Source organism: Myotis myotis, unplaced genomic scaffold, assembly GCF_014108235.1.
Source record: "Myotis myotis isolate mMyoMyo1 unplaced genomic scaffold, mMyoMyo1.p scaffold_m19_p_13, whole genome shotgun sequence".
NCBI lineage: Eukaryota > Metazoa > Chordata > Mammalia > Chiroptera > Vespertilionidae > Myotis > Myotis myotis.
In genome coordinates this window covers 16,654,534-16,677,267 of record NW_023416317.1, presented here as the reverse complement: position 1 = coordinate 16,677,267, position 22,734 = coordinate 16,654,534, and the positions used below count along the sequence as shown (strand labels likewise).

General features: G+C 44.9%; 1 protein-coding gene across 2 annotated transcripts in view; it reads left to right on the top strand.

The window, feature by feature from the left end:
• CACNA2D3 (calcium voltage-gated channel auxiliary subunit alpha2delta 3) overlaps positions 1-22,734 on the top strand; it is an 809,032-nt gene that overhangs the window by 343,991 nt on the left and 442,307 nt on the right. For both annotated transcript variants that reach the window (XR_004971472.1, XM_036331880.1), the window contains exon 6: positions 13,967-14,098. Coding sequence is in view for 1 of the 2 variants with exons in the window: in XM_036331880.1 (XP_036187773.1) it covers positions 13,967-14,098 (132 nt within the window). In the remaining variant the exon portion in view is untranslated. The remainder of the gene's footprint in view (positions 1-13,966; positions 14,099-22,734) is intronic.

The following is a 22,734-nucleotide window of genomic DNA, read 5'->3' as shown; positions in this document are numbered from 1 at the left end:
CCGAAACAGAGCTCTATGCTTGGTTTAACATAAAAAGCCCCAAGTGGAAACTTCACACAGAATACCTCTATTATTCCACTCTCTTACCACGTAGGCCGAGGCTGGGGCCCTGTCACTATTCTCAGAGGTGGCCAGTGTGACAACACGACCTGTCTGGTGGTCTAGTCAGTGTCTGAAATGTCCAACTGAGGATTCGTTCTTGGCTCAAGACATAGATATTTAAAAAAAATACTGTCTGCATTTTGTTTATCAAACGGTCTTTCTTATGTTTCTTCTTTGGTACAATTAAATAGATTTTAGAATTTGCAGTTGTGGGTCCTTAATATATTCATCCCAAGATGCCTTTGTGCATCTGTTATATATTTCCATATTGTTGTTGCTAATAATTTTGGGGAGATTTTTAAGCATTTGAACTTTTCCCCTCTTGCTTTAAAGATAATGTCTGGAGAAAGTTAAGGACCCAGAAAGTTATTAACTTTTTTGTACCCCTCATTGCACCATAGTCAGCTACTTTCAAGAAGAAAGGGCCCAATTTTTTGTCCTTTTTTCCCCCCTTTCCTTTTCTTCTGAAATAGAATTTTCATTAATCAAGAGGATTGTATTGGCCTGCTGGTATGAATTTATACTGATCCCATATGTAATGAACTGTGCTCATGCCTAATTCAATTGTAAGAGATGAGGTCTCCATAAATACATGGCTAATACATAATATGTCTTTGAGAACAAATATTGAACAACTAAAAATTAAATCAAATATCTGTTTTAAGTAATATGTTCTCTTAAATATTTCTGCCCTTTATTATGGGCTGTTGTTTTGAAATGTGCTTATTATCTTCTCTTCACATATTTTGTATTTTTTGTTGAGTCTGCCTATCTCCTGACCTTCCAGTGACCATGCCAGCTTTCTTTATGTTGATCTTGTACGCTTGCCCTGGCATCATGGATGGTCCTAGCTTTGGGACATTCCTTGAGTAATATAGCTTCAGTTCTTACAAACATCTCATTATATTCTAATCATGTAAATGCTATTGAAATATCAGCAACTTTAAATTTATGTGTCCTTTAATTCACATACAAAATAGAACCAAGCTATTTAATAATAATCAAGCAGACCAAAGAGTGAAATCATGGCAGATTAAATAAAAAAGCTTAATTGGATATGAGCTGCATAGATGGCTTGTCTTATTTCTAGTTAGCCACTATAATAAAATTAGTCATCAAATGTGTTAGGACTCTAAAATGTTACTGGAGGTTTAATTTATTCTGTACTTCTGGCAGTTTAAAATATGTTCCAAACAATTAAATCAGACCACCATCATAATATAAAAATTTTACCATCTTTATTACTAGCTCTTTCTAAATAAATTTATTTCTAAAATATGAAAATAACCTTTGGACTACAAAATTTTTTAAGAAAAGATTTCTCAAACCTTGAGTTAAAAGCATTCTCTTATTTAAACAATGCCAGCTAAAATTTGGAAGTAGCTCTGTCCTTGAAGGTTTTTGGAGATCAACTTCCATTTCTGAAGGCCTGTCCTTGTCACACATCATTTTTATAGCAGTCAGCTTCTCTCTTGGTGCAGTTCCTGTTAAATATGTATGGCCTGTTTGGTTTTACTTTAGTAGAAATGGCATTTTATTATTTTTCATTGTTATTTGTAGCATTATCAGCAGGTCTTGAAGCATTATTTCCCATGAAGCACTTCTTTTTCTCTTCTTTGATTTTTCTTTTCATCCCCAGTGATCTGTCTTTTGCATTAAACTTTCCTTGATAAAGTTCTTTCTATCTTTCATGCAATTTTAGAATGCTCAGCATATTTCTTGCACCATAGTATGCTATGAAATGCTTCACTTGGGGTATGGTTCTGCCAGATTTAAATTCTTTAACCAAATTAGTGCTTGGGGAAGTCCTAAGTCACATGGGCTTTGTGGCCTCTGAGATGACTCTTTGGGTGATTGTGACCATGTTGGGAAGTGGGAGTTGTTTATGGTTTGGGTCCATACCTCCTCTTCCTCCTTGTGGTACCCTGAATTTCTTTTAGGACCCCATCTTTCATGGCTAGTGGGCTTGCATTCAGACCCAAGTCGTAACAAGTTTAAGCAATTGCTCAGCATGCCTCATCCCACTTCTGTGTGGGCTAGTTCAGGGACGGGTCTACAATGGTCAGAGCCCATGGAAAGTACGGAAATATTTGAAGATTTCACATCTTACCCCCGGAGAAGCATGGAGGAAAGATGGATGGCTGTGAGGGCTGCAGCAGTTTCCTGGTGCTGTACAGGGATAAGCTGCAGATGCTGGGGCAAAGGCTATAGGTTGAAAGGCCAGGGTGTGTGAGAGGAAGGGTCTCAGGAAGGAGCCAGTTCAGGAGGATGCAAAATAGAAAGAAAGTTGGAAGCCAGGTCCTTGGTGAAGCCATTGGTAATCTAGATCAGTCTGCCCTTTCAGCCATTCCTACTCCTCATCTTCTCAGTTCGGTGGCCCAGTATTTCTTAAAGAATTTTGAGTAGGGTGTTTGTTTCCTTCAACTGGACAGATGCCCAACTTGAAGAAGTAGAGGTTGCGCTGACATAATTATAGTAGAAACTCTTTATTCTGCTACCCTATTGGCAGCTATTTGTAAGCCCAGATAGCAGCATTCCATTTGACCAATGAAGGCACAGCTAGGCCATTCATTAAGACATCACTCCCTTCCTCATCCCACCTCTTCCAGGCACAAAAACCAAGGCTCCAGGACATCTCAGAGGAAGAGAACAGATCCTGGTACAGAGGGGAGGTTGTGTCTACACCTCTAGCACTGTGATGACTCCGTCCCCACCACCAGTGTTGCCTGTTAAGTCACTCACAGCATAGGTGTGGATAGGACCTGCACTGGCACATGGCATTACGGCATTCTTGCTTCCTACTCAAGGCTCACCTCCATCTCCTTTCTGTTGGACCTTTGCCTTCAGTGGGCACATCTTTCCTTCTTCCCTGCTCAGAACCCACTTTCTTTCCCATCCACCCTGTCTTTCTCACCCACAATTCAATTTTGTGACAGCTCTCAGAAACGGGGCCCCCTTCCCATTCCATCCGGCCCTCATGTCCCCCCACCCGGGCCTCTCTGAAGACCCAGGCTCAAGGTTGCATGTGGTCTCTGCAATATAAATGTCACAGTAGGTAGGAGAGTCAGCTCTCTCTTGGCCTGTGGGTGTTGAAAGCAAACAGTAGTTAAACTTGCTCCATTTCCCTTTCTGAATGTCCATAATCCACGTATCTCCTTCCTGTGTGTGATGCTGGGCCCACAGCAGCAGTGATGTACAGGCCTGCTGCCCGGTCCCTCTTTGCAGCCCTGGCTCCCTCAGCCTCCCACCCGGTGCTTGCTGCCTTGTCCAACCCACAGCTCTGCGTCTTCCCACCAGCAATATCCTTGACAGCTCCTTAATTGCTACACACATTTGTACAGTTCCCTGGCAATTATATTTCAGACCCTGTCAAGGTACCTGCTGGCCTCGGGGCTGTGTTTATATTAAATATCAATAAAAAGCTGATAGCATCGGCACAGATGGCAGGCTCGCAAAATCATATTTTCCTGGGAGCCAGGCCTGTCCGGAAGATGGAAGGAAGGGCTGTTTAAATTTTTTTCTCTCTTCTGAAAGGTTGTAATGAGAGGAGACGGTCTGAGTATCAGGAATGGGTTCTCACTGAATGCTGGCAGCTCTGTGTGCTCTGACTGGGTGTTGCCCTTGATTATGTGTGACTTGTCATAACATCTGTTTTCTCCAGAATTGCTTCTTTGTGGGACCATTGGGCACAGCTTCAGGGGCCATAGACATTTTTAGGTGCTATTGACTAATGGGTAGGAGTGCATTTGGCTGTACTTTGAGGGAGCGTGCCCTGCTCTCCTCCGACCAGCATCTTAGGTGAAAGGACGGCCTAGTTTCTCACTGGCTGTGTGGTCGTCCCTCACTGGACCTTGGTTCCCTCACCCTTGAGACAGTGTGGGCCTTCCCAATAGCGGTGAGCATGATGGAGAATGAGGGGTGTAGGGCCACTGGCACTGTGTGGTCACAGGAGCACCAAGCAAGGGAGCTCGCTTCCCCCATGGACTGTACGTTCCATGTTCCATAGGGTTAAAATCCATGTCTGGTTATGCTCAATGCTTTATCCCCCAACTCCTAGCTCAGTGCCTGGAAACATAGTAAACACTCAGCAAATATTTTCTGAACGAATGAATAAATGCACACTCCATCCAAAACAGGGGCTAAGTGCTCCTGGGATATTAGAAAATGTGACATGATTTATACCCTTTATATACATATAAAGGGTATAAATCATGTCACATATACATATAAAATATTTATTTGAAAACATTTACTTATTAAATAGATTAGGGTGATATTAGTCAACATGAAAATATAGGTTTCAGGTGTGGATTTCTATGTTACAAGATCTGTATATTGCACCGTGTGCCCACCACCCAAAGTCAAATCTTCTCCTGTCACCTTATATTGGGGCCCCCTTCTACCCCCTCCTTCTTCCCTCTGGCAGTCACCATACTGCTGTTTGTGTGCATTGATTTCAATTTTATATCCCACATATGAGTGAAATCATATAGTTCTTAGCTCTTTCTGACTGACTTATTTCACTTAGCATAATGTTCTCAGGGTCCATCCATGTTGTTGCAAATGGCACTATTTTGTCCTTTCTTATGGCTGAGTAGTGTTCGATTATGTATATGTACCACAACTTCTTTATCCATTCCTCTATCACAGGACACTTTGATTGTTTCCATGTCTTGGCTACCATGAATAATGCTTCAGTGAACATAGGGTTGCATATACCTTTGCAAATACATGATTTCGAGTTTTTTGGGCATATAACCAGGAGAGGGATTGCTGGGTCATAGGGTAGTTCAATTAATTTTTTGAGGATTCGCCAGACTGCTTCCATAGTGGCTGTACCAGTCTACAGTCCTACCAGCAGAGAATGAGGGTTCTCTTTTTTCCACAACCTCTCCAACACTTGTTATTGCTTGTCTTGTTGATAATGGCCACTGTAGCAGGTGTAAGGTGATATCTCGTTGTAGTTTTGATTTGCATTTCCCTAATTACCAGTGAGGTTGAACATCTTTTCATATATCTATTGGCTTTTCATATGTCTTTCTGGGAGATGTGTATTTTCAGTCCTCTGCTCACTTTTTGATTGGGTTGTTTGTTTGTTTGGTGTTGAGTTTTATAAATTATACTAGAGGCCCAGTACACAAAATTCATGCACGGGGTGGGGATCCCTTAAGCCCAGCCTACACCCTCTCCAATCCAGGACTTTTTGGGTGATGTCCAACTGCTAAACCGGCAGTCGGACGTCCCTCTCACAATCCTGGACCACTGGCTCCTAATCACTCACCTGCCTGCCTGCCTGGTTGCCTCTTACTGCTCCCCCACTGGCCCGGTCATCCCCAAGTGACCCCCTCTGCCAGCCTGGTCACTTCTCACTGTCCCCCCTGCCAGCCTAATTGCCCCCAACTGCCCCCCCTGCCGGTCTGGTCGCCCCCAAGTACACCCCCCACCGCCCTGGTCTCCCCTAACTGCCCCCCCCCCCCGCCAGCCTGGTCACCTCTTATTGCCCCCATGCTGGCCTGGTTGCCCTCAACTGCCCCCCTCTGCCAGCCTGGTCACCCCTAACTGCCCCCTCCATGCTGCCTGGTCACCCCCAACTGCCCTCCCCGCCAGCCTGGTCGCCCCACGCAGCCTGCTGTTCAGTCGTTTGGTCGTCGGTCATAGGCAGCCATCTTGTGAGGGTGTAAGGGTTAATTTGCATATTCCCTTTTTATTATATAGGATTTTTCTGATTCCAGAGAGGAAGGAAGAGGGAGATAAAAAACAAAACAACACATCAATGATGAGAGAGAATTATTGATTGGCTGCTTCCTGCACACCCCCTACCGAGGATCAACAACCCAGGCATGTGCTCTGACTCAGAATCGAATCCGTGACCTCTTGGTTCTTAGGTAGACACTCAACTTCTGAGCCACACTGGCCAGGCCATGATTTATACCCTTCAGCAGGTTGTCCAATGGTAGTAGTAGTAACAGCTACTATAAATATAATCATTAGAAGGAAAAAAGGGAAAGGCCTCAGTGAGATTGGCCAGGGTCGTGAATTGGGTGTATGTAGTTGAGTGTTGGAGGGCAAGCAGATTTGAAAGGGATCCTGGGCTGGATCAGAGTGGCTTGGAGCACCAGGCAATGATGGTTAATCTGCATGATGGGATAGCAGGAACTACCGCTGTTTCTGGGGCAAGGTGGGTGGTCTGGCCATGGTATTTAGAACAGATTTAAGAGAAGGACACTGAGTTCCAGGGAGCCCCTGTGAGGGCCATGCAAGGTTGGTGTTTTCATACATGCTGGTGGGAAGAGGGTGACTGTGCTCACCCCATCTCCAAACCTGTCCAAGAGGAGTCTATTCCCTTTCCAACCAGAGCAAACCCTTAGGAAGGAGGTAGGCTCTGCTTCTTCAGCTTTATGCTGTAGACCTCCAGGGAGACTCAGTGAGTGCCACAATATCACATGTCACAAGGGGTGTTTTACATTAGTGAGTACCAGCTTAACTGCAATTTATCAAATGCTGTTTTAGAGTCAGAAGCGCCTTGATGGTGCTCATCTTCACTCTAGATCCCAAGTCCAAATGCCTATGGTGATGGCATAGCCTCACTGACAGCTTTGCACAGAAATGCTGAGGCGGAAGCATAAGGGGCTTTGCAGAAGGGCTCTTGTCTCCAGCATTGCCTTGTCTTCACCCACTATGTCCCCTTCAACTCACTGTCCCCAGCATCAGGTGCAGAGCTGCCATGTCAGGGCCCAAAGACTGCCTAATCCCAGTCCCCCTCTCCAGCGACCTCCCACTTCATTTGTTGACAGCTGAGGGCATTCAGCCTGCTATGAGCCACCTGTTCCCTGGTGTCCAGACCGTACGTTTCTAGGCACCCCATTCCTCTTCCCTCTGCGTCTCTCTGGGAGGTAGTAAATAGAGCTCACAGCCTCCCCTCAAGTCTTCTTCCAGATAATAGTTTGGACAAGGAATTTAGCTAATCTCTACCTTAGGAAGGTGATATTCTCAGGCAATGGATTTCAATGCGCCAAGGATCACTTTTCTTATCTGTAAAGTGGGGCTAGGGAGAGTTGTTTGTACCTACCTGGAAAGGGTCCTGCATATTGCGTGGCACATTGTAAATGTTCTGGAAATGACAATCTCTGCTGCTGTCAATGTCGTCATCATTGTTTTTATTTCTATTATATACTTTTCTTCTTCTTAAGACTGGGGAGTGGTTTATTCTAGGAGAATAAGGAGTGACCAGGAAGAAGATTTATAGTATGTTAAGGGAGAGGAGGACTCTTTAAAATTCATATATTTAAGGCAAAAAGCAAACAAACAGAAGACTTTAGTCATTGATGTGACCTGCGAATGACCCCTGAAGCCTAGCACACTGAGAGTCCAGAGCACTCTCTAGATTTGCCAGGCCGGTAGGGGTACCTGTTTGCCATTCATTTTGCTTCCCAACTTCATCTAGAGAGGTTCAGCATTGGGCCATTCTCTTCGTCCCTCCTGTCCCAGGGCTGCCAGAAATTGGCTACAGCTTTGTGAATTAAATGTGAAACCTGCATTTAATATCTAGCACATCACTGAGTTTAGAGGAACAGTAAATGTTTGGCAAATAAACCTACTTTATAATTCAACACACATTAAGGGCTATTTTCCAATACATATAAGTACTTGATAATTAGCATAGAAACTATTCATTATTTAATCTATGATCTATTTAGAATGAATAGGAGAGATGTCATTTACTTGCTGAAATGGGAGACATGAAAACTCTCCAGCCATTCTCCTCTTGAATCTGATCCAACATGTAGTGCTGAGGACAACTCCTGCGTGGCTAAAGCCCTCTCCCCGGGCTGGGTGCGAGTTCAAATTCGGAAGACACACACTTTCAAAAGTTTTTTTTTTTTTTTTTGGAAAATCCCAAGGTCCTTCCTCCAGCCTTGTTCAAGTCAGGAAATGCCTTTTTTTAAAACAAAGGCCACACTTCAAACCCTAGTTGAACCTAAACTCTGTCCTTTCCCTTCAAATAATGGTTTCTGGGTAATAGTAGTTCCACATTAGCCTATAATCTCTCAAATATACTCAAATTCTCTAGAAATGGACCCATCTTTTGCGGCAGAAAGTAGCAAGTTTAAATCAACCCAGTACTATTAATTCACTGGAGAGTAAACAATATTGAGGGAAAAGATGGGTGTGTATCAATGACTTTGAGGTCTGGAGAGGAAACTCCATGAAGATCCTTGATGCTAGAAGAGGTGTCCTGGAAAGAGGAAGCAGGCTCTGCTCACTGTAGAGTTCAGAAGAAAAAGGATCTGAATGGAGGACTGTGAGTAAAAATGTGAGGGGCCTTGGCGCTAGTGGAGCATAGGTCAGGTCTCTTTGGAATGTATGCCTGGCAGAAAACCCATGCTTGCTCTGGCCTGCCCACCCTCCAGCCCACCTTGCACCTCTCCCCTGACCCCAGCAACATGCTCTGATTTGCTGTTTCTCAAAATACGGGTTTCTTCCCAGCTCAGGGCTGTCTGAAGTGCTGCTCCCTCTGCCTAGAAAGCTCTTGTTGGCCACCGCATTTTTGGGCTGATGCCTACCTAGCATTCTGGTCTCTCCTCAAAGTGTTCATCTTTGACCATCCATTTTGAGTCACTCCCCTTCCTTCTTTCCATACAAGTAGCTTACCATTCCTTTTTGTTGCTTTTGTGACACCCATTTCTACTTGGAATTCTCCTTATTTGTCCATTGTCTCCCCCCCTCAGACTGAAATGTCAGCTTCACAGTCTGTTGGCTCAGGGCTGAATGCCTGCTAGAGTAGATGCTCCATAAATGTTCCTTGACAGATCAAATGAATGAAAGATCCATGGACAGGACCTTGCCCTGATAATTTGAGGAAGGGTGGATGAGATTAGGGAGAACCCCACCTGGACAGTTTTAGAACCACTGAGCTGCCCCGGGGTTGGGGCTCATCATAGAATGGCATGAGACCAGTGCAGTCCCCTCTGAGGGTTAAGAGGCCTCCCACCTTACATGCCTTTTCTCAGCAGCCTTTGAGGGAGGGCCAGTTCTATCTCCTTCTACAGATGAGGGTGGCAGCTCAGGGAAGTTGTCACAGTGCAGAGCTGTTAGCTAACAAGTGTCCAGTGAGGACTCAAACCCTGAACTCCATCTCCAAAGCCTGAGTCCCAGACTGGTTCACAGCTCTGTGAGGCTGCTGCCCAGGACCACCACTGTAGGGAGAGTGCTGCCCAGGGATACCTGCTGTAGGGAACAGGGACGCCCACTGTTGGGAGGGTGCTGCCTGGGGACACCCTCTGTAGCGAACAGGGACAAATGTTGGGAGTTCTTCTTATTTATTCATTTACTAATGCACAGAGTAAATAACAGCCCCCTTTGGGGAGCATTTTGGATGTGCCATTGGCTGTGCTAAGTGCTTACATTCATCGATTTGCTTGAACCCAAAGGGCTGGTCATCTCCAGCAGGACTCGGGAGATGGGACTGTTGACTGAAAAATGATGACCAAAGGGGCTATTCCTTCAAAGATAAAGAACTGAAATGGAAAGTTGTGTGACTGTGTGTAGGAGGGGGTGTGTGGAGAGAACGTTAGCCATGTGTAACACCAGGTGACCCTCCTGTACCAAGTGCCAGCCATGGGGGAGAGCAGTTATTTGGGGAGAATAAAAGAAGGAAACTGCAAAGGTGATTTCTTAAAAGTATATTTTTTATTGATTTCAGAGAGGAAGGGAGAGGGAGAGAGACATAGAAACATCAATGATGAGAGAGAATCATCGATTGGCTGCCTCCTGCAGAACCTCCGCTGGGGATCGAGCCTGTAACCCAGGCATGTGCCCTTGACCAGAATCGGACCTGGGACCCTTGAGTCCGCAGGCCGACGCTCCATCCACTAAGCCAAACCAGCTAGGGCTGCAAAGGTGATTTTTGATGGGTTATATGATACATTACAAAGACAGATCTGAGATGTGTGAGATGCTTTTCAAATACCAATTGCAAATTGATCACAGAGGTGGTGTGGGACTCTCACTCTCTAAACATCTGCTAGTCATCTATTTTACTAAAAGCTGAACATCTGATAAATTTTGACTGGCATCGGAAGGGATTTAATCTCTCAGGAGATAGCAGAACTGCTATTCCTGGACTTCGTATTGACCAACATGAATAATAAATTGATGTGGAATGGGCAAGAACATTGGGTAAAATGACTGTGTTATGTGGCATTCGCTATACTGAGCACAGAAGGCTGAGCATTGACACATACACTATACATTAAGGAAAATATTTTAACCCAATTTTGTACATTACAGGTTGGACCCATGACATAAGTCAGGAAGCTCATAAAATTATAATACAGACATAAAAATCTGAATTGTCCCCATAAAGAAGAAAAGGAAGAAGACCTTTAAACGTCCTTTGTAGGGTAAAAGCCTGCATTTATTAAGCTAGGTTTAAAAAGGAATACACACAAACTATGGAATATGGGTGTATTATAGGATAAGTAAGAGAGTACCTGTACTGGGTTGAGCAGCGACCTCCTGTATGTCCTGCAGATGTGAGCTATTTTGGAAATAGGATCTTTGCAGATGTAATTAAGTTAAAGATTTTGAGATGAGATCATCTTGAATTGAGGGTGGACCCAGAATCCAATGGCTAGTTTCTTCAAAGAAAAGGAGAGGTGATTGGACAAAGGCATATAGAGGGGACAGGCCATATAGAGATGGAGGCAGGAGTTGGAGTGATGCATCTACAAGGCAGGAAACATCAAGGGTTGCTGGGGGCCACCAGGAGCTAGGAGAGAGGCATGGGGCACACTGTTCCTCAGGGCCCCAGGAGGATCCAATCCTGCCAACCGTGATTTTGGCGTTCTGGCCTCTGAAATAAATTTCTGTTTTGAACCACTTAGTCTGTGGTGTTTTGTTATAGCAGCCACAGGAAGCTAATACAGTACATTAAACCCCTAAGACGATTAAGGGTGGAGGTGAAAGCTAATGCTCAAATTAATCTAGGACTCTTGGAAAATCCTAAATGAAGCAAAGGGGGCTTTTACACAAATTTTGAAACACAGTAAACCTGCCACTAAGGAGGATGCTGTCATTTTTACAAGTGACCTTAAGAAAGCAAATCTGCTCAGCAAGCACGGAGGGAACATTAGGCTGGGAAGTTGTCCACACCCAGGTAATGTCTACCTCCTCCTCAGTCAATGCTGGAAAGGCTGGGGTCCTGGGTACATGGGGTGCATGACCCTTTGGGCTCCTTCACTTCTGCTTTCTGGCAATGAGCTGGGAAAACCATTTTTAACTGAAGTCTTTTTAAATCCCAAATACTTAGATGAATGCCCCACTTAATGATGACATCATTTTCCTGTTTTTCTCTTCTATCTCTTAGGTGATGGTAACAATGGACAGTAATTCAAGATTTTTTTCTTCTATTAATTTGTTTGATAAAGAAGCTTGTGAAATCAATACACTGTGATTATTTGAGATATTTGATGAAATAGGTGTGTGCAACAGTCTCCATTTAAACTAGATCATATCTTTTAGTGGTTCTGCTTCTCTTGCTCACCACGCCCTAGGAAATTTGAGGCCCCCTTTTCTTGACGAGGCATAATTTCATAGCAAGATCTGAGGTCCAAATGATGTGGGCAAAGCGATCCTCAGACCACCACCATTTCTGAATGTACTCACCCTTCCCCACGTGGTAATCTTAGGTTTCCAGGACCGCCTGGAGGCAAGGACCGACTCTTACCAGCCCCAAAGAAACCACTCCCGAGAAAAAAGAATGCTCTAACTGGAAACTGTTTGACTCCTTAACATGTTAAGACAGCTCGCGAATTGGAATTTTTGCTTCTAATTGTGAAAGGTTTTCATATGACACTGACATAATTGAGGCCATTGATGGAGGAGGCAAGAACCATAGATTTTTTTCAGTGTCATTATTGTCTTTGCATCTTTGAGGATTAATTTAAGGGGCTTTAGTAGCAGAGAGTGAGTCAGAATAATTTTTGTCAAGCTTGGACAGGAACAATAAAGGGCTCCATTTTCCAGGATTGTAAAGATCAAGTCTTTCTTAAAATTACTTGCGGCAAAAGGTTGAATTGGTCATTTTCACTCTCCTAGCCTGTGATGTGGTTATTATTGTTCACAAGAGTTAGAATGAAAGTCAGAATCCCAACTGCCTATTGAGTCCTAGTAAGTGATCTGGAAAAATAAGGCAGCCAGAGGTAAGACAATACAACAAGACACCATGAATGCCCACTGGGTCAGGAGCCCTTGTGGGCTCTGCTGGGGCCTCTCCAGGTGAACATTTTGGGGGCAGCCAGCTGGCAGAGGGCAGATTGTGTGGAGGAGGGTGGGGGGAATAGGATGCATTTTAGTGAGCAAGTCAGTGTACCTAATTCACATGAACATTTCTGATATGATTTATCTCATTGTCTTACCATGAGATTGAGGACTGGAGTGACCCCAATCTCTCCTCATCCCCTCAGCTGTGCGTGATGATGAGTATTTGGAATAAGGACGCCACGGTGGGATTGCTGTGGCTTGGAGTCCCACAGGGAGCTCTGGGGAGGGTGTGGGACTTCAGGCCAGTGAAATACCTCCATAGATGGCATTAGGAATGCCCTTGGCCTTTTTCTGTCAATTATTTTAACCTTCCAAGCAGCCTTTGATGGTGGGCATTATTACCCCCATTTTACAAATAAGGAAAACACTGATCAGAGGTTTTGTCACTTCCTAGCGGAGTGCCGATAGGAGGAACCTAACCTTCTTCACTCAGTTTCCACTTGTGTAGCCTGCAGGGTAGCGAGGCAGCCTGTCTTGGAGGGCTGAGGTAGGGTGGTAGGAGATAAAATAGCACAGTGCCTGTCCCACAGGAAGCACTGAAAGGTTTCTCCTCCTCCTCTCCGTAGTTATTAATATGCTCATCCTGTTGTTAGTCTTACCCTCAATCAGACTGGGACTGGGCAGTTATTTCCCCAGTTAGAACGGAATGTTGCTTAATGTGGTATCATTTTGAAACAGGAGTTTCAGAGATTAAGAAAACAAAAAGTGGACAGTCATGACATCCTCGCTGCTCCACCCTGCTTCCACCAGTATGCCAGAAATCTTGTCCGTTCTCCTTCAGTGCCCTTTCCCTTCATTCTTATGTGTGGGACAAGGGGTTATCTTTGGGCGGCCCAGGGTGAGGAAGAGGGATTTGCTCCTGGGATAGCGGGTCAGAGAGTAGACAGCTGTCTGTAATCTTCGTTTTAATCACCCATCCAGCCAACCAGCCCTCTCTTCACCAATCCATACGTTTTTGGAGTTTCTGCCACGGGCCGCTCAAAGGAGTCCAGCAGAAGAGCTCAGTGAGGTGGTGCCTTCCCTCCTGCGCACACACTGCTGATCAAAAAATGTGGAGAGATTTACTTGCACAATTCCAATTTACTTACCTTTTTTTTTTTAAAAAAAAAAAGAAAAGCAAACTTCTAGGGCTGAGGTGGAGAGAATTGAACGAGACTGTGTTGGCTGAGGTAACTGCAGTGAGAAAAAACACACACACGTTTTTCCTATTGTTAAGCTGAGTTCAGGCTCAGGAGGGGGAAACGTGTAAAAAAATGCTAAGGTCTCTCTTTGCTCCCTTGAGAACTGTGGGCCACATGAGAATAAAGGGATGTGCCTTTCAGGGAAGGAGCCATTGGGAGGGCTCCCACTTGCTGGAGGACTCCTGCAGGGCAGGATGGGGACACCCTGATGTATGGAGTTTCCAGGGGCTGTCACTGTCTTTGTGGCTTTCAGCAAGGTGGCCTCCTGCCTGTCACCGCCAGCTATGCAATGCCAGCCAGGTTCTCTCACTTGGGTTTGTAACATCTTCTCTCTCTTTCTTTCTTTTTTTCCCCCCCAGACCCAGCAATTGTCAATGGTGTTTATTGGTCTGAATCCCTAAACAAAGTTTTTGTGGATAACTTTGACCGTGACCCGTCTCTCATATGGCAGTACTTTGGAAGTGCAAAGGGCTTTTTCCGGCAGTATCCAGGTGAGTATCCTGCATGGAGGGTTATGATTCAGACAAAGGGACATGTGATATGTTCCTTTAGGGTCCGCGGTTAAAACTGGTCCCCCTTCCTTTTGGAGAAAATGAAATGTTCTAAAAAGCAAAACAGAGGAACAGACGAAACAAAATAGAAACTGACCATTGATACAGAGAACAAACTGATGGTTGTCGGAGGGGAGGGAGGTGAGGGCATGGGAAAAATAAGTGAAGGGGATTAAGAGGAACAGAATTCCAGTTATGAAATAAGTAAGTCATGGGGATGTAATGGACAGCATAGGGAATACAGTCAGAAGTGGTGTAGTAACTATTTGGTGACATTTGTTTATTACTTACCACGGTGATCATTTGTAAGGTATTTAAATGTCGAATCACTGGGTTGTACACCTAAAACTAATATAATATTGCATGTCAACTATGTGCCAATTAAAAAGCTATTAAATCTATCGTCAGGTGCAGGATAGGAATGGCTATGTGGCATCTGCACCCCCTCGTGCACATGCACCAGGCATCTTTCTCAATACAGTCATTCACAGAGTTGCCCGAAGTGGGGAATGGTGATGTGAGACATACGGTATTTAAACTTCCTCACAAGAGTTTGCCTTTGTTATTATTATTATTGATACTATTGTTATAATCGGGGAAAGGAACAAGTCATCATTGGAGGAGTTAAGTTCTGACTGAAAGGTGTAGGAAATGGAAAATTGGAATTTGAGTTTTCCCCCTCTGGAGCCAACTGCCCTTGGAAGAAGGGGCCAAAATGGCCAACGCACCACGGATGTCGGGAACCTATCCTTAGGGGCCACCAGCAGCACCTTCCAATGAGTGCATTTGTCAGGGTCTGGCCATCTTGCCGTGAAGCAGGTGTTCATTTGGGAGCCTTCCCAGGCCTCTACTTTGCAATAGGAATTTAACTCTGGCTTGGTTTGAATTTTAATTAAAAAGGGAAGTTTTAATTTTGCTTACAAGTTGTGAAAACAGGACTCGAGGCTGCAATTGTGCCAGCAACACAGCTGTACAAATTAACAAGCTCAACCTAAAAGAAGGGGGAAAAAACCTCCTGCATAATCTTGGAGCAATTAAGTGGAGTCTTTTATGTTTTCATTAAGTAAGGCTAGGCACCTGATGTCTTCCCGCTCCGAGGCACAGAGACTGCCAGCCTCCGCCCCGAGGAGCTGCTTGCCTTGCACACAGCATCTGTCCCCTGAGACTTGCTTGCCAATGTCTGCTTTGCCAGATTATTCACCATTTCCCAAGAGCTGTGTTCAGCAGGGAATGCATGTTCCTCCTGGAGCTCACAGGAATTTAAACAATAAGTATCTTATTAAAGATAATGCTATAATAAACAGCGGTCTGTTAAAGTTCCAGTATCACCAAGTTGCAGTCTGCTTTGAAACACTCAACAGAGAGTAAATTTCACACAGATGTTGCTGAAATGAGAGCATGGTGGGTGGCTGATTCATTGAGGGAGCCACAAGGACATCTCATCATCTTGCCATGTGGCATTTGGCTGAAGTGGAGCAGATAAGAAGAAACCAGAGGTCAGCTGTTGTCTCCACCAGCAGGAAGCCCTCAAACTATGATCATGAGTAAATTTGAAAATAAATGTGTATGAATAATCTTGGGCTGCCATAGCAAAATATCATAGACTGAAAGGTTGAAACACAGGCATTTATCCCTCATAGGTATGGAGGCTGGGAAGGCCAAGATCAAGGTACCAGCACACTCAGTTCTTGGTGAGAGCCCTCTTTCTGGGTTGCAGATGGCCACCTTCTCCCTGAGTCCTCCCATGGTAGAGAGAAGAGGCTCTAGTGTTTCCCACTCTTCCTAAAAGGCCACTAATCCCATCATGGGGCCCCACCCTCATAGCTTCATTACCTTTCAAAGGCTCCGCCTCTCAATACCATCACATAGAGGGTTAGGGATTCAACATATGAATGGGGGGGCGGGGCTTGACTCAAACATTCAGTCTACAATAAAAGGGAATTCTAATAGAGAGTTTATATAATAGGGGAGATTAATTACATACAAGGTTTTCATCAGTCAGAGCAGTTGACTCAGAAATGCTTATAGTTCTTTTATGACATTTGTAGCAGAATTTTGACTTTGTAAAATTTCTGCATCTTTTCTATGTTAATGTAGACATAGGTCACAGTCTCCCAAAGGGGTTTCATTGCCTGATAAATGTCACACGGTCACTCAGTGCTGAGTTCTGAACAGAGAGCATGTAACATGGTTATTGGAAAAAGGATCCAGGGGCATTATTTTGCTAGGATGTTTTTCTTTTCATGATGTATCTTTCCATGTGTAGAGTGATATAATACTATAAGCCAGTTATCAGCATGCATGTTCTTAAGCAGAAGGGATGTTTCTTTATTCCTACAAAAATATATCTTGAGTTCTTGCTTTGTTCTGAGCTCTGTGTGAGGCCCTGAGGATAAAATGGGGAACTGGATAGAAAAGGCCTCTGCCCTTGTGCAGGCCCCTCTTGTTGGGACATGCATTCATCGGGGATTTTGATTGAAAGATTCAGAAACCCAGTTATGACTAGCTCCAGCAAGGGGCACATTTATTTGCTCATGTAACTCAAAATTCAAGGGTTGTGCAGTTTTGAGGCGCAGCCGGATCCCAGAAGTCAGCAATGCCATTTGGATTTTGACTATTTGCTTTCATTCTTCACCTCTACCTTCCTCTGTTCTGACCTTCTTTCCCTGGCAGATGATCTCGCAATGGAGAACGTGGCTGCGGGCTTGCAGGGTCATTCTTCAGTTATAGTCCTGGGAAGAGACAGCATCTATCTCAATAGCTTGGATGAAAGTCCAAGGATTAGCTTGGTCTGGGTCTTGTGCCCACATGAGAAACCCAGGACACTGGACAGTGGGTAGGGCCAGTCAAGTGAAACCATGGGGATTGGTGAGGATACTGTGGCCTTGCCTGGAGTGGGCGCCTAAATGAAGGGACAGTGACCACCATGGGGAGAGAGATGAACAGGCCGTTGTGGTACAGTGTGTTTCATGCTAAGGTAGGGGAAATAGAGGGTTCTGGGGGATCACAGAAAAGGAGCACAATCCCATCTCTGGAGGTGGAAGGAAATTTTTTCTAGAAGGAGAGTTTTAGTCAGCATTAGCCTAGAAGCATACCTGTGATGATGTTGTCCACTTCTGCATAACTTAACATAGGCCTCGACAAGTATCCCTTATGTGTATGGGCAGGTGGCAGCAGTTCTGTCGTGCTGTCTGAAAGAAGTGTCTGTGACCACCCAAATGCTCTGTATCTAGTGTCTTATGTGGTAGCCACTGACCACAGGCTGCTGCTGAGAACTTGAAATGTGCCTAGTGAGACTGAGGAACTAAGATTTTAATTTTATACTTTTAATTAATTTAAGTATAGAATGAAATAGTCACATGGGGCTAGTAGCTACTGTGTTGAATAGTATAACTCTGTAGAAAAAGACTTGTATAATCCGATGCCCAGTTTTCAAGGTACTACTGGCATTGCCTTTTAGTGTCTACATTACAAAAGGGTCTCACTGAACAGGGAACTTCAGATAAGCTCTTCTAAACAACAGCAACAACAACAACAAAACTGCTGTTAAAGGGCCTTTGGGCTCTGCAGGATTGTTTACTCAGGGCTAGTGAAGCTCTGTTTAGTTCAGTTTCATCCCTGAGAGCCTTTGGGATTGCTGTGAATGTAACACTCCTGCTGATGCTAGTGATAGTGGCCATTGTTTGTTGAGCTCTCTGCTGGCTGCTCATACATGCATTGCTTGCTTTAACCCTCACAGGATCCTCTGAGCTGGGGCTCCTGCAATGCCCATTGTGAAATGAGAAAACAGAGGCCAAGAGATGAACTGACTAACCCAGGACATACCAACAGGATCAAAGGGAGTTGGCAATGGTGTTAATGCTTCAACCACCTCTTTTTTTGTTTGCTGTCATGGTGGTTGTTACCCTATAAAATATGAACTCTGGCCTACGGTCCTGAGGCATCAGGCTTTCAATCCCTGTCTCCTTTACTGGGATACCTGTCCCAGGAGGACAGAGCCATGTGTTTCGTCCATCACTTGTCACCAGCGCCAAGAATATCACATTGTAGGTATTCAGTATGTATTTGTTAAATGGATATATCACTCAGTGGATCAAAATTCAGCACATCTACCATCCCCTGTCATACTGGTATTAGCAGCCTTCCCTCCCTAGGAACAATAGAGCTGCTGCCTCTCTGGGAAACTGGTCACTAGCTTCTGTCTAAGGGACTGAGTGACCTAGGAGGGAATGGGCATAAACACAGTGTAGACTAGAGCCATGTAGAGTTCTGCCACCCCCCTCCATTGCTCCCTCTTCTCCAAGTCCTCCCAAGTCTCTGTCCTTTCTATCCCAATATCCACCAAGTCCGGGACACTGGGTGCCCTCTTCTGTTGGTAGTTTACCTCATGATGCCTCATGACCACCATGTTAAGGTTAAAAGGGATCTCCAGGCTCATCACCTCCCAGGAGGCAGAGTCGTACCTGCACAGTGAGTCTATCCTGAGAGCCTCGTCAGTTCATGATTTTACAATCCTGTGTGTGTCCCAGTTTCTGCCTGGGTGGGGCCTTCAGTGCTGATCCATCCTTCGTGTTCTGGCCAGTTCTTCCCATTGTCCACAATGATATGGCTGACTGACAGTCATTTGTAGCTGTCCTTAAATATATCATAGACAGATCAGTAGCTAATCAAACACAGACAACAATTAAATGTATGCATGATGATAAGCAGCTCAGTTCCTTCCCCAGTATCAGACTCTCCCCATCCCAGAGCCTCATCTCAGGAGATTGTTCCAGTAGGAGGCTTGATGATCACAAAGGGAACTGCTTTTCTGGTCTTTGTCATGATTTCTGGGCCACACGAAGGTGAAAGCTGGTTCCCAGTACAGCTGCGAGGAGGGGAACGGATGGCTAACTGAAGACCTCTCTACAAGGTTGGATAACCAAAGAGCTCTCTGCAAGCTGCTGTTGGCTGGTAACACGTCAAGAGTAGGTTCCCTGCACAGTGTTACTTTCTGTTTTTTCTCTTGCCCGCCTTTCTCACCAAGGGTTAGCAGTAGGTGAAGTGTGGTTGATATTGGAGGATTGTCTTAGAAGACATTCCAAATTTGATTACAACTCAATCATGTTAAGCTAGCATTTCATTGTAGACCAGCTACTTTAGATCTGAAGTTATATTGGGAGGTATTTATTTAAACTTAAGATTTGGTGCTGAATAAACAATATCGAGGAAGGAATTGGGCAGAACTTACCCAGTTAGGGATAAACCAACATCTGCTACCTATTGATTTTCCTTCCTTTCTTTCCTCATCTTTCTGGGCTTTTATTCTCAGATAGGGAAGAGAAATCCCAGGCTGCAATGCGATAGTTAGTGTTCTTCAGGTGGTGGGTTGTGCAGATGACTTGGATGTCATTAGCAGCTCCAGGGCAGTATTGGGGAAAGGACTTGGCCCTAAGGAGAGAAGAAAAGCAACGGGCAAAGATACCCTTTGTTGCCGAAACCGGTTTGGCTCAGTGGATAGAGCGTCAGCCTGCGGACTGAAAGGTCCCAGGTTCGATTCCGGTCAAGGGCATGTACCTGGGTTGCGGGCACATCCCCAGTGGGAGATGTGCAGGAGGCAGCTGGTCGATGTTTCTCTCTCATCGATGTTTCTAACTCTCTATCTCTCTCCCTTCCTCTCTGTAAAAAAAATCAATAAAATATATAAAAAAAAAAAAAAAAAGATACCCTTTGTTGAGGTAGAGGGCAGAAATAAACTGAGAGGCCAAAAAGATATTTGGAGTTTACTCTGCTCTTTGTTGTAGTTCTTAGTGCTGTTGGACTGCCTTAAACCTTTCTGTCACATGCAATTATATTGGCAGCATGTGACTCAGCTTTCAGACGAGGCTGGATGAGGCTCTGCTCTCTTGGCCCTGCTGTTCGTTTGCATGCGCTAAAGGAGAACATGAAGTCATATGTTGTTTTAGATGAAATTAATTTCACTCTAATATTAGTTTTAATGACTCCGGGGGACCAGCTATGGGGGCATATGAATGTTGTGCAATATTTTACATTCAGTCAGATTTGAGCATTGGAGTCTGCAGTAGAGATTCTGACATTATTTTGAGTCTCACCTCAAGGATGTGCTGAATGTTCTGGAGACTGTCCTCTGAAAGCTGAGGAAGGCAGCTTGGCAATCACTGGCGCTGCTCGTGAAGCCGCGAGGCCCAGGGAGAAGCAGCTAAGTCTACTGAGCTGCATCCTTCCTCCTGCGTGGAGATTCATGCCCCATCCAGCCTGGGTGGGTCCCCAAAGGCATGTGGCACTTCCAGAAGTTATGTGGCTCATGGGGGTAGTTCTTGATTAACAGACAGTTCCCTGCATCACAAAATTCCCTGCATGTCAGTGAGCCCACTATTGTTATCTCTGGGATTTGAAGTTACTTGAATATTTTCACAATATCTACCTGAGAAAAAACTTATATACTAAAAAGTAGATATGTCCTTGGGGAGATGGTACCATCTGGAATAGAGTTTCCTGACGTTTCTCTCCTAAAACCTTTTGTTGTGAGACTGTTTTGGGGAGAAGGGGCTCAGTAGTCAAATTAGTTTGGTGAATGCTGCCCCTGCTGTTCCAGTCCTGGAAATTCAGGATGTGCTGAAGCAGCTTAAAGGCCCTCAGATGTCCCTCCCAGTTTATTTTTATTCACTTAACTCATGCTAACGTCCTGGAGAACTTCTCATGGGACACCCTAGGAAAATGCCTGGACATCAAGTTCTCATCCTACTAGAAATCTCAGGGAAAGCTATTGAACTCGGAGAACCTTGGATTCCCTGCTGTGAAATGAAGGTTTTGATCCAAAGGTCAGATTTGAGCAAGTTGATCCCCCCAAAGCCCATCTGGTCCGGACTTGGAGATCAGGTTGACTTTTGTTGTTACACCGAGGGCAGCGGTGCCTAGAACTGCCTGCATCCTCACTCAGTGTACACTGATGTCCTGACTCAGAGAGCCCGGGCCTCAGGTTCCTGCTGCTACCAGGCTCTTTCCTCTGCATAAACGTCCGTGCACTGGGCATGGCCACACCAGCATTCCTTCAGTTCCTTGAACTTGACGTGCTCTTCTCAGCCTCAGGACCTTTGCAAACATTGGTCTCTCTAACTGGGGTATTCTTCTTCACCCTGTGGCCACTCCTCACTTAGGTTTCATGAATCTAACCCATTAGTGGGTTTAATGGTGTCTCTACCACAAATGCATGCTTACTTGGAGCCCTGGAATGTAACCTTACTTGAAAGTAGGGTCTCTTAGATGTAATTAGTTAAGTTGGGATTAGATCATACTGTATTTGGGTGGGACCTACATCCAAGGTGACTGGTGTCCTTAAAAGAGGAGAAGACACAGGGACACAGGGGGAGTCAGCCATGGGAAGATGAGAAAGAGATTGCAGAGATGCAGCTCTAAGTCAGGGAACACCAAGGACTGCCGAGGCCACCAGAAGGTAAGGGGCAAGGAAGGACTCTTCCCTTGAGCCTTCAGAGGGGCCATGGCCCTTGATGTTGCACATCTGTCTCCCATCACTGTGAGAGCATACACTCCTGTCAAGCCGCCCAGTTGGTAGGCCTTTGTTACCTCAGCCCTAATGTGCCATCATTCTGTTCTCAGCTTGAAGAGCCTCCTTCATCTTCAGGATTAGAGCCAACCTTTGTACACTAACATAGCCTCAGGTATAGAGCCACCATTATTCACTAACATAGCCTCATGTCCTTCTTCCTTTTAGAGCCACCTTTATACACTAGCATAGCCTCAGGTACTGTCCTTCCTGACTTTTCTGGTTCTTGTGATTTCATACCTAGTGTCTGCTTTTCTGCTAGATGTGAGGCTTCCTGAGGGCAGGAGGGGCTGGGCCCACCTTTCTTAGTCTCTGCTGTCTGCCCTTCACTTGTCAGAGTGACTAGGAGGAGGACAATCCCACTTGCAGAGAAATGAACTCAGTCCAAAGGAGAGCCTGCGGTGGCATCAATTCCTGTCCCGCAGGCCCAGGCCTAAATGCTGGGCAGGAGGAGCGAACTGACCATGTTCTCATTCTGGTAGAGCACAGCGATGGGGAGGGTGGATGGCAGACATGCTCGCCATCGAAGCACACTGCACGCAGTTCAACTCCAGAAACACCCACTGACCGCCTACCATGAATCAACACATTAAAAGATAAATTCTCTTTATATTGGACTCAAACCAATTCTGTGTGGAACATTACCTAGCCTCACCAAGGATATAATTGCAAATGTGTCAAGACTGTATGAATCTGGCTGCACTTGGCTTTGTACAAAGCAGTGTGTCAGATGTTTTTAAAAAAAATTGCATTCTTGTCCTTTAGTGTACAATAGCATGTCAGCTTTATTTTATCTTCATTACCTAATGGCCATCCATTGGCAATGGCTTCTCATACTTTTTCCAATTTGTTACAGGGAACTCATTAAATTAGGCACATTTGCAGATGGGAAATGTAGGTACAAGGAAGACAAGAACAAAATGACTCATTGGATTACAAACTGCCATCTCAGAGTTATCTGTGTAATAACTCGGGGGCGTTGTCTTGAGCACATGCCTGTGGGCCCCGTGTG